Source organism: Thunnus albacares, chromosome 1, assembly GCF_914725855.1.
Source record: "Thunnus albacares chromosome 1, fThuAlb1.1, whole genome shotgun sequence".
Lineage (NCBI taxonomy): Eukaryota > Metazoa > Chordata > Actinopteri > Scombriformes > Scombridae > Thunnus > Thunnus albacares.
The window spans coordinates 1,848,078-1,861,010 of NC_058106.1; the positions used below are offsets into that span (position 1 = coordinate 1,848,078).

The window sequence follows — 12,933 nt, forward strand, 5'->3', positions numbered from 1 at the left end:
GTATGGTAGACTGTTTTCTTTGTACTTCCTTGTACTTTGTATTAACCTATTATTCTTAATATTCATTTACTGATTTTCCTTAATTGTTTTATTTACATATTTTAGGAAGACGAGGGAGACCTGCACTTGACATTACAAGGGGGCAAATTGAGCTGCTCTTGAGTCAAGGCTTCACAGTGAGAGCCATGGCAAGGATGTTGGGCTGTTCTTCCTCATACCTGCATAAAAAAATGAAGTCTTTTCAGATTTCAGCAAGAAACAGATTCACTCCCATTAGTGACGCTAACCTAGAGGAGCACGTCAGGAGACTTCACAACCAGTTTCCCAGATCAGGCTCGGAAGTAAGCATACTTCAACATATTCCCTTGTAGGTTTTATGTATATCATTTTTACAGAAAATGTACTTTATCTTAATTGTCTTGAACTTTTTGTTATGAACTCCTTTCAGATGATGAGGGCGTACCTGCATGCTGAAGGGATTGTCGTACCGAGGAGAAGAGTTCGAGAGACCCTGAACTGCATTGATCCAACTGCTGCAGCCCAGAGATGGAGCCAGACTGTGGCTAGGAGAACATACTATGTATCATTATTATTGTTGATCAATTTGATGCTACAATGGGGAATAAAAGTATCAAACTCTGTCCCAAACAAACAAATACATAAACTTTTCTCAGTGATTCCAAACTTCCTTTAAGATACGTATAAGATAAGTATTTCTACATTTGTAAACAAAATCAAATAATTAATAAACACAGATTCTGTTTGATATATTCCATATTTACGTTACAATTTTCCAGGAAATAATGTTGCAGCATCCAGCAAATTAATGTTTTTATATTGACAGTGTTTTTTATTAGTTACAACTGTAAAGCTTATTTCATTTGTATATGTGTTTACCTGAGAAAAATGTAGTGCTTCACCACATACGCATAGATTTTTGGTATGTCTTCAACTGTGGCACTAAATATGCCTGGGACTCCGCACTCTGCAATCCAGTCCCCCAAGTCTTGCTGGAGTGCAGTCAGGTCTCCAGCAGTGTAGGATCTTAAGAGAGAAATCTGAGTGAAGACAATGTAGCTGTAAGAGTCCCAGATTGATTATTTCTCCTGCTCAGATTTATCAAAATGAAATGCTATTTAAAGCTTTTGTCAAATTTGACCACAAGTTTAACGGGTTTGTTTGTTTAAAATCCAAATAAATATTAACATGACAATTATTAAGCACCGTTTTGACTTTGCTTTGCACATCTGGGTCAGGCAGCACCTGCCAGTCAAACTGCTCCAGTTGCGGCTCCTGGCCACACATCAGCTGGAAGAGGTTGGGATCCAAGGCTTTGATACACGGACCTCCATGTGCAATCGACCAAGCGATAAGGTTGCCGCCTTTAAAATATTTACGCTGGTCTAATGCTGCTTGATCATAACTAAGAAAGACCTGGCCAGCCTTTCCCTCGAAAATGCCAAGAGAGGTCTGTACCTCTATCATCAAGAGTCTAGAATAAACAGAAAAGAGAAATACAACAGTTTGTGTTACTTTGCAGTGCAGCTGAAAACATGCACATATTTGTTATAAAACCTTCAATAAATTACTTGAGGTATTCAGACCTGAAAAACTCTCGCTGTGGTCCCCCCATAACATCTGCATCTTCTCCTACAAACTCAATGACTGGTGAATAGGTCCAACAGAAAGAGGCTCTGGAGATTGCTTTAATAGTGCTCTCCAGAAGCTTTTTCTTCCTGATACAAATGGTGGATGCCAGGCCCTCAGGAAGGTGATGCTCTTGAAAAGTGCTCTAAATGACAGCAAGATCAATTTCTTCCTAAAATATATAAAACACATATGACGTACATCAGCAATGATTGACAAAAATGGTTGGCCACTTCCGGGACAGGTGATCTTAGAAATTTGTTTAAAAAAAAGTGGCAATATCCAATTCTTTAAATTTTGAGTATGTGAAATGCATAGTCATTAAAAATTCTTGAACAAAATATTCTACCAGTTTTCTGTAGTGAAACAAAAAAAAACCTACCGAAGGAGGACTGTCGGTTTCAAAAGTAACTGCGACAATGTCGTCCTCGTCGCCATCCTCATCCTCAGAATGATCAATGACAAAGTCACTGACAGGACTCCTAAAAAAAATCAGATTTCTTTCTTTTTAACTGCCAGTATTACATACTCTGGCCTTTCAAAAACTAATTTCAAAGTCATTTTAAACCACTGGTGTATTCTGATATTATTCTCTCTAAAATCTATTGAATAGATGAGTATTGAGACTGTTAATGTGTATAAAATGCAGTGTCACGTTTCCTGTTTTTAAACATATAAAATACCTGTTTAGTGGTTCCACACATGATCTTCTGTAGAAGACCTTGAAAGTACAAATGTTGCATGAAATGATGGTGTCTCAATATATTCTATATTTTCAAAACACTTAATACTACTTATTACAATAATAGTGAACTATCGTCATGTAAAGATTTACCTCTGGGGTCCCAGCATTCAGCCGTGTAGATTCAGCAGGATCCAAACTTGCCTCCTGTTGATTAACAAGACTTACCATTAACATCCAACTATTTTACTGAGGTTAGCTTTAAAAACAGAAAGGATGACTTTTTAACTATGATTATTAAACATTAATATTTCTGTTCAATCTGAATGATCAAAAGTACATACAGAATGTATTATTGTTTTTCATAACTTATGAGTGATGGGTTCAAGTCTGTCCTTGGTGAGCTTCCATCAGTGTCCATAGTTGAAGAGAGGGACATGGTGTTAAGGGGAGGGGACTGGTAACTTACATGAGAATTACTGTTAGATGTGACCAATGGCATGTCCATAGGTGCTGTAGCAGCAGGGGGTGTGACCTGTGGGACAGCGGGTGAGGCCGGAGGTCTGGCGGCTGATGGTGCGAGGGACTGGGATGGACTTACATGAATGGCTGGGGGAGCAGTGTGTGAGGTTGCAGGTGTGACAGCAGTGGGTGAGACTGCAGCTCTAAAGTCAGTGTGTGAGACTGCAGGTGTGATGGCGGTATGTGAGGCTGCAGGTGTGATGCAGGTGAAAAACTCCCCTTTAACAGAAAGAAACCTCAAGCAGAACCGGACTCGGTGGACGCCATCTGTCAATATTTGAGCTATATGCACACGGGCTACATAGTGATAAACAGCGGTTTGTGGATGTTTAGGGTATTTGCTTGACAAAATGAATCAGGGCAAGTCCTGCTCAGTACACGTGTAAGATAAATGGGATTAGAATAAAATCATGTGACTTTGCAGTATTTGTGGTCCAAGTGATTATCCTGCCCTATTATGAATTTGACACACCAAATAAATGGCATTTAAAGATGACAGACTGCATTTAATAATATTTAATGTATGTGGGCTGATGTTAAATGAAGCCAAAATTACATAATGATATGAATTTTGATGCAGTCAAGTCTTGCTGCCAAAAGTGGAACATGATGGTTGTCTTTTATTGTTTTCCACATTGCACACTGGCCACACAAATATAAATAAATTTCCTATCCAACACTTGCAAATATACAATAATATTGATGGATGTGCATTTTCTGTGTAAATAAATAGCAAAAACTCAGGTGCACGCTCACATTCAAAACCAATACATTGTGTACATTACCTAAGCCTATTCTGGTGAGTTTACTGCATTCTTTATGAGGTGGAAGGACAACTTGATCAGCATTTGGCAACAGGAAGAGCTTTACTCTCAAAACTCCACTTGTTCTATTTGCAGGTGCAGGTGTTTCTGCACAAAAACAGAATATTGCATATTGTTAAACATTACATTTAAATTGTTTGATTTTGTGTCATTTTTATATCAGTATTTAATGGTTAATAATACCCCATCCACATGCTCATTTTACCCCAGCCTGGGGTAGTTGTGCCAAAGAACTAACTTTTTTTGATGGCTCATTGTTCTAAAACCACAATAATTAGACAACTTGTTTTAATTTCCATGGGTACACAACAACCTGAGCTATATATAGTGACTATTTGAAACAAATACACTTTTATTTAGCAGTAACATAATCAAATGTAAAAGCTGGCTCATGTTACCCCGTTCTCCCCTACTGCAGAAAAGGCATATTCTAAAAAACATTCTTGTTTTAATATTGTCATGATAATATGTGATTAACATTCTTCCAGTAACAGGATTAATATATTTATCCCGCCACACTGAGTTTTCTCCTACTTTCTTTAGGCTAACGTTACACATCAGCCAGAAACCAGCCGTACCTGGTAAACTGTTCAGGCCGGATCCAGCATGAATTGCAAAACGCCAGACATGATGAATTTGTAAACCATTCGCGAGTTAGCAGCGACAGCGAAAGGGGCAATTTTGCCTCAGTAGACGTTTTTTAACATTAATGCTAATCTCGTTTAAGAAGGCCGGGTAACAGTTAGGCCTATCTGTCATCGGACCTGCTCTTCTTCGCCGCCGAAATGTGTTTCTTGTGGCTGTCAGCACGTTGTCTTCATCCCTCTGCGATGCCAGTTCCCGTCTTGCTACATTAAGCGCATTCCAAACGCGATCAATAACATTATCAAATCCACTTTCTGCGGCAGCTTCATGCGAAGTTTGGCTCATATCTCCAGAAGTGCCGGCCGTTAACGTTACGTCCAGATGTTTGCTGCCACCTTCTGGTTATATTTGACCGTGTAAAAAGCGAGCAGAAGCCCGTCAGTGTTTATGAATGTGCTATTATATGGATCTTTCTGAATAATGAAGTCGAGATTACGAATTAAGTGCTGCATCATGATTGATCATTACTACGGCACAACCAAGTTTCCAAAATACTAAACTCAAATGTTTAATACATCACAGCCCCCTGTTGTGTCAGTTTTGATAAACAAGGGATTCCATATTGAGTACTGGGTAAAGGGAAAGAAATATGTAGTATGTAGTAGTGGAAGTTTGGGTTGAAAAGAAGGAATTGGTGGTGGTGAACTATTATAATCCATGTATGAGAATAGAATTAAACAAACTGGAAGGAATAGAAGGGAAGGTCATTATTTGCAGATGATGTGGCCTTGTGGAAAAGAGGAAGAAATTTGGAGCATGTGGTTAGAAAGTTGCAAGAAGGGATAAACCAAGTTGATATGTGGGGAGGAAATGTTCAATTAGATATGTGAGAGAGAAATGGATAAAATAAACTTAAATGAAGATATTGAGGAGATTGATAAAAAGTTGGAAATAACATTACTAGAAGCTGCTAAACAGTCCATTTCTAAAAGTAAAGGAAGAATGAAGAGGAAAGCGGTTCCCTGGTGAACAGATGAATGTAGTAAAATAGTGAAAGAGAGGAATATGGTAAATGTAAATGGTAAATGGACTGTACTTGTATAGCGCCTTTCTAGTCTTCCAACCACTCAAAGCGCTTTTTACACTACGAATCACATTCACCCATTCACACACATTCATACGCTGAATGGGTACAGGGGCTACCATGCAAGGTCCCAACCTGCCCATCAGAGGAAGCTAAGCATTCACACACATTCATACACTGATGGCACAGCCATCAGGAGCAATTTTGGGGTTAAGTATCTTGCCCAAGGACACATCGGCATGTGGACTGGAGGAGCCGGGAATCGAACCGCCGATCTTCCGATTAGTGGACGACCCGCTCTACCTCCTGAGCCACAGAGCTCTCCGGTTATTAAGAAGAACTCAAAATGTACAGAATTTAATCAGATATAAGCAAGAACAAGCAAGGGTAAGGAAAATTATACGTGAAGCAAAAAGACAAAACTGGCAGACCATTTGCAATAAAACTGGAAGATTAACACCTGTGGGAGAGTATGTAGTAGTGGAAGTTTGGGTTGAAAAGAAGGAATTGGTGGTGGTGAACTATTATAATCCATGTATGAGAATAGAATTAAACAAACTGGAAGGAATAGAAGGGAAGGTCATTATTTGCAGATGATGTGGCCTTGTGGAGAAGAGGAAGAAATTTGGAGCATGTGGTTAGAAAGTTGCAAGAAGGGATAAACCAAGTTGATATGTGGGGGAGGAAATGGGGATTTAAATTCTCAGTTGAAAAAACAAAAGCAATGTTATTTACGAGAAGGAGGAGTAGGGGAAATTTTCAGCGGAAGCTGTATGGAAACACGACATTTTGGTTATTAGGGGTTTATTTTGACACCAAAATAATAAATAACAAAAACAGGGAAAGATCACATTAAAAATGTTATTGATAAGTGTAAAAAAGTTATAAATGTAATGAGATGTCTGATAGGGTTGGACTGGGGAGCAGATATTGTGTTCTTGAACTCCATTTACACAATTTTAATTAGACCAAGGCTAGATTATGGTAGTGTAACATATGGCTCAGCATCAGAAACTGACTAGATGTTATCCAGGCCAGAGCCCTAAGAGTATGTGTTGGTGCAGTGAGAACCTCCTCTGTGTGTGCCCTCCAAGTTGAGACAGGAGAAATGCCATTGTGTCTATGCAGGAAACAGATATTGGTCGACTATTGGCTAAATCTGAAAGGTCATGAAAATAGCCACCCAACTAAAAAAGTATTACAAACCTGCTGGGAAAGGGAGAGAGTACCACAGACAAGTTTTGGTTGGGTATGTTTTTGAATGAGAGTTTTGCCCAGCCGTCACTTGGCCAGTAACCCCTGTATGGATGTTAAAAGCTTGTGAAGTAGATACAGTTGAGTTGTACGGCATTTTTGTGGCTCTAGAGTGGATTGAACAATACAGAAAGGAGGAAAAGAAAACATAGACATTTGTATAAAACTATCCAAACAAGAGGGAAAGAGCACTGTATGGAGAAATATTAATAAAGAATGGCAACAGCATTGGGATCATGTGGAAAGAGGGAGACATTTTCATTCAATTCAAAATAAAGCAGGCAGTCTAAGATACGGGAGGGGGCAGGGGGAGGACACAGCAACTTACACAGCACAGGCACCGGAAACTGTAGGACATGTCAGGAAGGGAAGACATGGTGGAGGAAATGCAAAGATTAGGGATGAGAGGAGGAGAATTAAAGAGCACTGGAATGGGGTGCAAGTAAACAATGCAGAAGATGCTTCATCAACCTCCTGCGGGAAACAGGACTCTGGGGGAAAGTATAATAACCGAGACATTGTAGGAGCTGACTGACGCCAGAAGATGGCAGTAATGTGACTACATAGATGCCAGGTGCCATTAAACACCACAGAAGAAAAAGGGGGAGGAGGAGAAGAAGAAGAAGAAGAAGAAGAAGAAGTGTGAAGACTGCCTTTTCAAAAAAATAAGGAAGATAGGGAAATATCAGGGAAGTGGGTATTTAGCAGTGCAAACTGGGAAATGTTCAATTATATGTGTGAGAGAGAAATGGATAAAATAGACTTAAATGAAGATATTGAGGAGATTGATAAAAAAGTTGGAAATAACATTACTAGAAGCTGCTAAACAGTCCATTTCTAAAAGTAAAGGAAGAATGAAGAGGAAAGCAGTTCCCTGGTGAGCAGATGAATGTAGTAAAATAGTGAAAGAGAGGAATAGAGCTCTCCGGTTATTAAGAAGAACTCATAATGTACAGAATTTAATCAGATATAAGCAAGAACAAGCAAGGGTAAGGAAAATTATACGTGAAGCAAAAAGACAAAACTGGCAGACCATTTGCAATAAAACTGGAAGATTAACACCTGTGGGAGAGGTTCGGGGCATGATTAGGAGCATGAGAGGAATCAGAAGGGAATGGCAGTATCCAGTACTGAAGATGGGGGAGGAAGCAGCAGTGTCTGATGAAGAGAAGGCAGAGATGATAGCGAAGGCATTTACTCAAATCCATAGTCCTGATAATTTGACTGAGAAGGGTAAGAGAGGAAGGGAAATGACAAGATCAGCTCATCCTGGAAGTCTTGAGAGAAGGGAAAATACTAACAGTGCAATGGATGCTCCATTTATATTGGAAGAAATGAAGAGGGCAATAATAAAGTCTGGACTAACATCTCCTGGGAAGGATGAAATCTGCTATGTTATGTTAAAACATTTAGGAGTTTCAGCATGTATGAAACTGCTAGCTCTCTATAATAAATTATGGGAAGTGGGAAAATTACCAACTAGTTGGAAAGAGGCAATGATTATTCCTATCAGGAAACCAGGGAAGGACGCATCAAATCCAATGAACTATAGACCGATAGCACTTATATCACATGTAGGTAAGATAATGGAAAGAATGTTCACAGAAGGATTAGGATTTTGTACCTTTCACCTCATCAGAATGGATTTAGGAGGGGTAGAGGAACTATGGACTATATGTCTGGAAACAGAGATTAAGAAAGCACAAGTTAATAAAGAATCTGTAGTGGCAGTTTTTTTGACGTAGAAAAGGCATATGATATGGTTTGGAAGGAGGGGTTAATGATCAAATTAAATATGATGGGAATAGCGGGAAGAGCATATAATTGGATTAAAGACTTTTTATTTGATAGATTTATTCAAGTCAGAATTCGGACAGCCTTATCAGCAAGATATATGGTAGATGACGGTACTGTTATCTACCATATCAGGGCACTGTTATTAGCCCAATACTCTACCATCATGATAAATAATGTATTTTCTCAAGTTCAGGATGATATTAGACGATCATTGTTTGCTCATGATGGAGCTTTGTGGAAAAGAGGAAAGAATATAGATCATATTATAAATAAAAAGCAACTGGCAGTTAACATGGTAGAAAAATGGTCATACTCTTGGGGGTTTAAGTTTTCAGGTGAAAAAAACAATACATTAATGTTCACTAAAAAGAGAGGTGTTGGCACACAGATAAAGATATATGAGCAAAGAATAGAGCAAGTGAAAGTCTTTAGATTTTTGGGTGTGTGGTTTGATGAAAAGTTAACATGGAATGAACATATTCATAAGATAACAACCAAGTGTAAAAAGATACTAAATGTGATGAGATGTTTAACAGGATCAGAATGGGGAGCAAGCAGATCTGCAATTAAAAATATCTATGTCGCACTGATTAGAGCAGTATTAGATTATGGATATATTGCCTACGGTTCAGCAGCAAAAACATCATTAAAGAAGTTGGAAGTGGTGCAAGCTCAAGCGTTAAGACTGTGTTGTGGTGCTTTAAAAACGACTCCTGTGTCCGCTCTTCAGGTTGAGATGGGTGAAATGCTGCTGCACATCAGACACAAACAGTTAATGATGAACTACTGGACAAATCTTCAAGGGCATTCTGAAGATCACAATCCAACAAAAAAAGTACTTCTCCCATGCTGGGAGAGAGGAAGGGCCAAAAGGAAATGTTTTGCGTGGACCAGTGAGACAATTGCTAAAGATATGTCGTTAAATCAGAAAAGATATATCCCTACAATGCCATTATCAGTAACACCACCCTGGTTGTTCCCCTCAGTGTCAATTGATTTCTATATTCTGGAAAAAGTGCAGGTACATAAAGATTTTAGAAATATTGCAGTTTTGGTTGAAGATAGGTTACAAACATTATATCAAACATCCATACCAGTATACACAGATGGATCCAAGGATCCTAACACAGGGAGCACAGGCTTTGCTTTGAGTATACCAACTTTAAAAGTTTCTGTGAAAAGAACATCAGATCATTTGTCAGTTTATACAGTCGAGATAATAGCAATTGCAACAGCATTACAGTGGATAGAAGAGTTGCAAATTAAAAAGGTTATTCTTTGTACAGATTCATGTTCTGCATTAATGTCATTACAGTCATATATATCTCACAATAGGCAGGATATAGTTAATGAGATACATGAAACTTTGTACAGATTTAAAAATATGAACATTTTGATAACATTTATGTGGGTACCAGCACACGGAGGGATTAAGGGCAATGAAATGGTGGATGCATTAGCAAAACAGGCACTGAAGCATGAGGAGATCATGGAAATTTCACTCAGTAAATCTGAAGCAAAAGGAATAATCAAAAGAAACATCATTAAAGAGAGGCAGCACAGATGGGATACAACAAATACAGGATGACACCTCTATGCAGTACAGAGAGAAGTGGGCCCAGCGAGGTCAGCTAAAAGAAGCACCAAAGAGGAGAACATCTTAACAAGGCTGAGGGTAGGCCACACCAGACTAAATAAAACACTGCATTTAATAAACAAACATCCCTCAGGATTATGTGACCTATGTCAAATAGAGGAGTCAGTGGAACATGTCATTTCTGATTTTTTCATAGAGGTAGATAACTCTGGTTCACACTCCAACATAGTGGGTGGCGATAATGCACCTTTACGCTGGTTGCCACCCGCCATTAAAGAAGAAGAAGAAGAAGAAGAAGACTGCCTTTTCCCAGGGAACTTGAATGCAACAGACCAGCAGGAGGACTCTCCGTGCGCATGCTCGTAGCCTTAGCAGGTTTAGTGTATATGTGCTTCGTAAGGGTGTTGTCGTTTCGTTACATCTCTGAGTGTTTATTGCATGCGTTTGTTAGTGCACGTTGGTGCAAATCGTTGCCGTCCATGTATTTCAGAGAGCAGTTGTAGCCAACAGACAGCCACCGGCGTGTCGCTGGAGGAAACAGACTATGTCGGCAAATAAAACAAAGAAAGTCAAAATGGCTACTAAATCTTGTCCTGAATGCGACCAACAGGTGAGGAAATACATTATTTTCATATTTGAACGTTGTAACTGATAGTGTTACTTGTGTGCTCGTATTTACTGTAACTTAATGTATTGAACAGAAATATCAGCATACACGAAGCAGCTCTTGAGACTGAAACGTGTTGAGCGGCAGCCCCGCTGCACAAACCACAGTATCACCAAACCTCAGTCACACAACTTAACTCTTTCACGTTGTCTGAAAATTTGTTCTAATTACACATATTTCTATCTAGTTATCGTTTTGTCTCAATCTTGTACTCAACAAGTGTAACTCGATAAATACTTGGTTTTATTGTTGTAGCCGTCTTCCAAAGATTATACACGTAGAGAAACTTAACTTAGAGGAACCAGTTTACAAATTAAACGTGTCCCTAAATGAATTTGCGTCCCGATGAGTGGTAAACATTTCACCAAAATCTGTTCAATGTACTTATTTTATAGCATGTTAACATACCCATAAACAAAGAATAATTTATTTTCAACATTGGAACTGATCGGAATTGATCGTCTCCACATAGCTTTCACATGTATCAGGGCTGTCGTCATCAAATGGCCGCAGGGATTTTAAGCCTCAAGTAAATTACAACACATGTACAGCTAATACTCTGACATGTACCAGAAGGATCTCTGGTGCGCTATTATTTTGGAAATATCCGCATTTCATCAATGTTTTATTGGCTACACAAAAAAGCTGGACTGTATTTTCACAACATTCTGTGTTATTGCCAGTTGGTGGATGGGGATGGAGAGGTTGTGTCAGTAATTTGAAGTCTCAATATACCACAGCTCTTGTCATTAACCTGTATATGTGTGCATGTTGTCGTGATCATAAAATTGCTTATGAGTTTATCTGCAGCAACAGTTAAGTTACGACAGGGACCGCTGGTTAACGTACTTAAGTAGGTTTTTATGAGCCATGGTCAAATCTGACAACAGACACAGAAAAATATGTAAATGTGAACTACATCATGAATTCAGCTGAATGAAAACACATCATATATGATCATAGAGAGCAGGATGTGAACAGAGGTCCTATGAGATGAAACTAGTTTGCGGTATATGTGTGTTAAGACAAAGTTGGTAACAAATGAAACGCATAATCGAAAAATAATTTTAAGTCAACTGTCAAGAAATACAGACATTTGTATACAGTCCCAGGTGAATTTCATGTTTTAGAGTCATGAGCCGGTGATCGTCTGTTCAGTTGTTGCTAGTCGATGTGATTGGCTGCCTAGTTTGTGGTTAACGTAGGTGGAACTGCAATGATGAATCAATTAGTCGATGGACAGAAAATTAACTGGATGGCAAACATTCTGATAATCAATTAATCATTTCAGTGATTTTTTTTTTTTTTTTAAGCAAAAATGCCAAACATTTTTTGGTTCCAGATTCTCAAATGTAAGAATTTGCTGCTTTTTCAGTGTCATATATGACTGTAAATTGAATATGTGAAAGTTTTGGACTTTTAGCAAACTGAAGAGATCATTGTGGCCTCTAAGAAACTGTGAATGCAGTTTTTTTTTTTTTTTTTTGTTTAAATTCAGCATATCTTTTAAACAGAATATTGGGCCTTATTTGCTAATATGTGCGTGGAAATGTTCTTACATGGCACAAAAATAAGAGTGCACACAAAATTACTGTTGGATTCATGACACATGCGCACTGGCCAATTTTGTTTTTCCCCACTGTGCATATGTTAATGAATCAGAATCATTCTAAATTGACAGGCTCATGCTTGCTACGGGTATTTAGCACGCTACCACACCCTCATATCTCTATATAAGGAAATCTCTGCTGGAGCGCTGCAGCAGTGTAGAGAGCTGTCACTCACTGCAAAGACGACCATGATGGTAAAACTGTAGGAAAACTTGTGAAATGCAAACAATAGTTTCAGAAGTAGAAGCCAGAAAAGGCAGATTTGTCTGGTAAACATGTCATTGGCACAACCGTTTGGAGCCTGATTGTGAATCCTGTATACAGCCTGCATACCTGTTGTACCACTACCAGGCAGTACGTCCAGAGCAAAATAAAACTCTGGTAAATGTGTAGATCTATTTAGAATTGATCTAAATAAATCTCTACTGCTGCAGCAGGTGTGTGAACCTCTACTGAACCGTCAGGCTGCTGCTGAACCAGCTGCATATATCACAACCACATCTGATGCTGCACGTTCCAATATATCAACTACTGTCATCTAAAAGTAGGAACAGAAAAGTTTTAATATATTAATAATTTCATTACATTTATGGATTACAACATTTTAGCTATTCATTTTATAATTAGTAAATCGATAGTGTATTATTAGCAATTTCACACTTTT

General features: G+C 38.6%; 1 protein-coding gene and 1 long non-coding RNA gene across 3 annotated transcripts in view; one reads left to right on the top strand and one right to left on the bottom strand.

Annotated features, from left to right (window-relative positions):
- Positions 1 to 822: 822 nt before the first annotated feature.
- Positions 823 to 2,505, bottom strand: LOC122987993. Of its 2 annotated transcripts, XR_006404678.1 has the most exons (6): positions 2,483 to 2,505; positions 2,331 to 2,368; positions 2,030 to 2,129; positions 1,605 to 1,819; positions 1,225 to 1,492; positions 823 to 1,044 (listed from the first exon to the last, which is right to left on the bottom strand). It is a non-coding gene; the product is annotated as an uncharacterized LOC122987993 (long non-coding RNA). The 2 variants fall into 2 exon arrangements; XR_006404677.1 differs by lacking the exon at positions 823 to 1,044 and having other exon boundaries at positions 1,219 to 1,492.
- A 7,790-nt stretch (positions 2,506 to 10,295) lies between these two features.
- Positions 10,296 to 12,933, top strand: part of c1h16orf87 (chromosome 1 C16orf87 homolog) — a 16,388-nt gene continuing 13,750 nt past the window's right edge. The window contains exon 1 of the mRNA XM_044346264.1: positions 10,296 to 10,602. Within this exon, the coding sequence (XP_044202199.1) occupies positions 10,537 to 10,602 (66 nt within the window). The 5' untranslated portion in view covers positions 10,296 to 10,536. The remainder of the gene's footprint in view (positions 10,603 to 12,933) is intronic.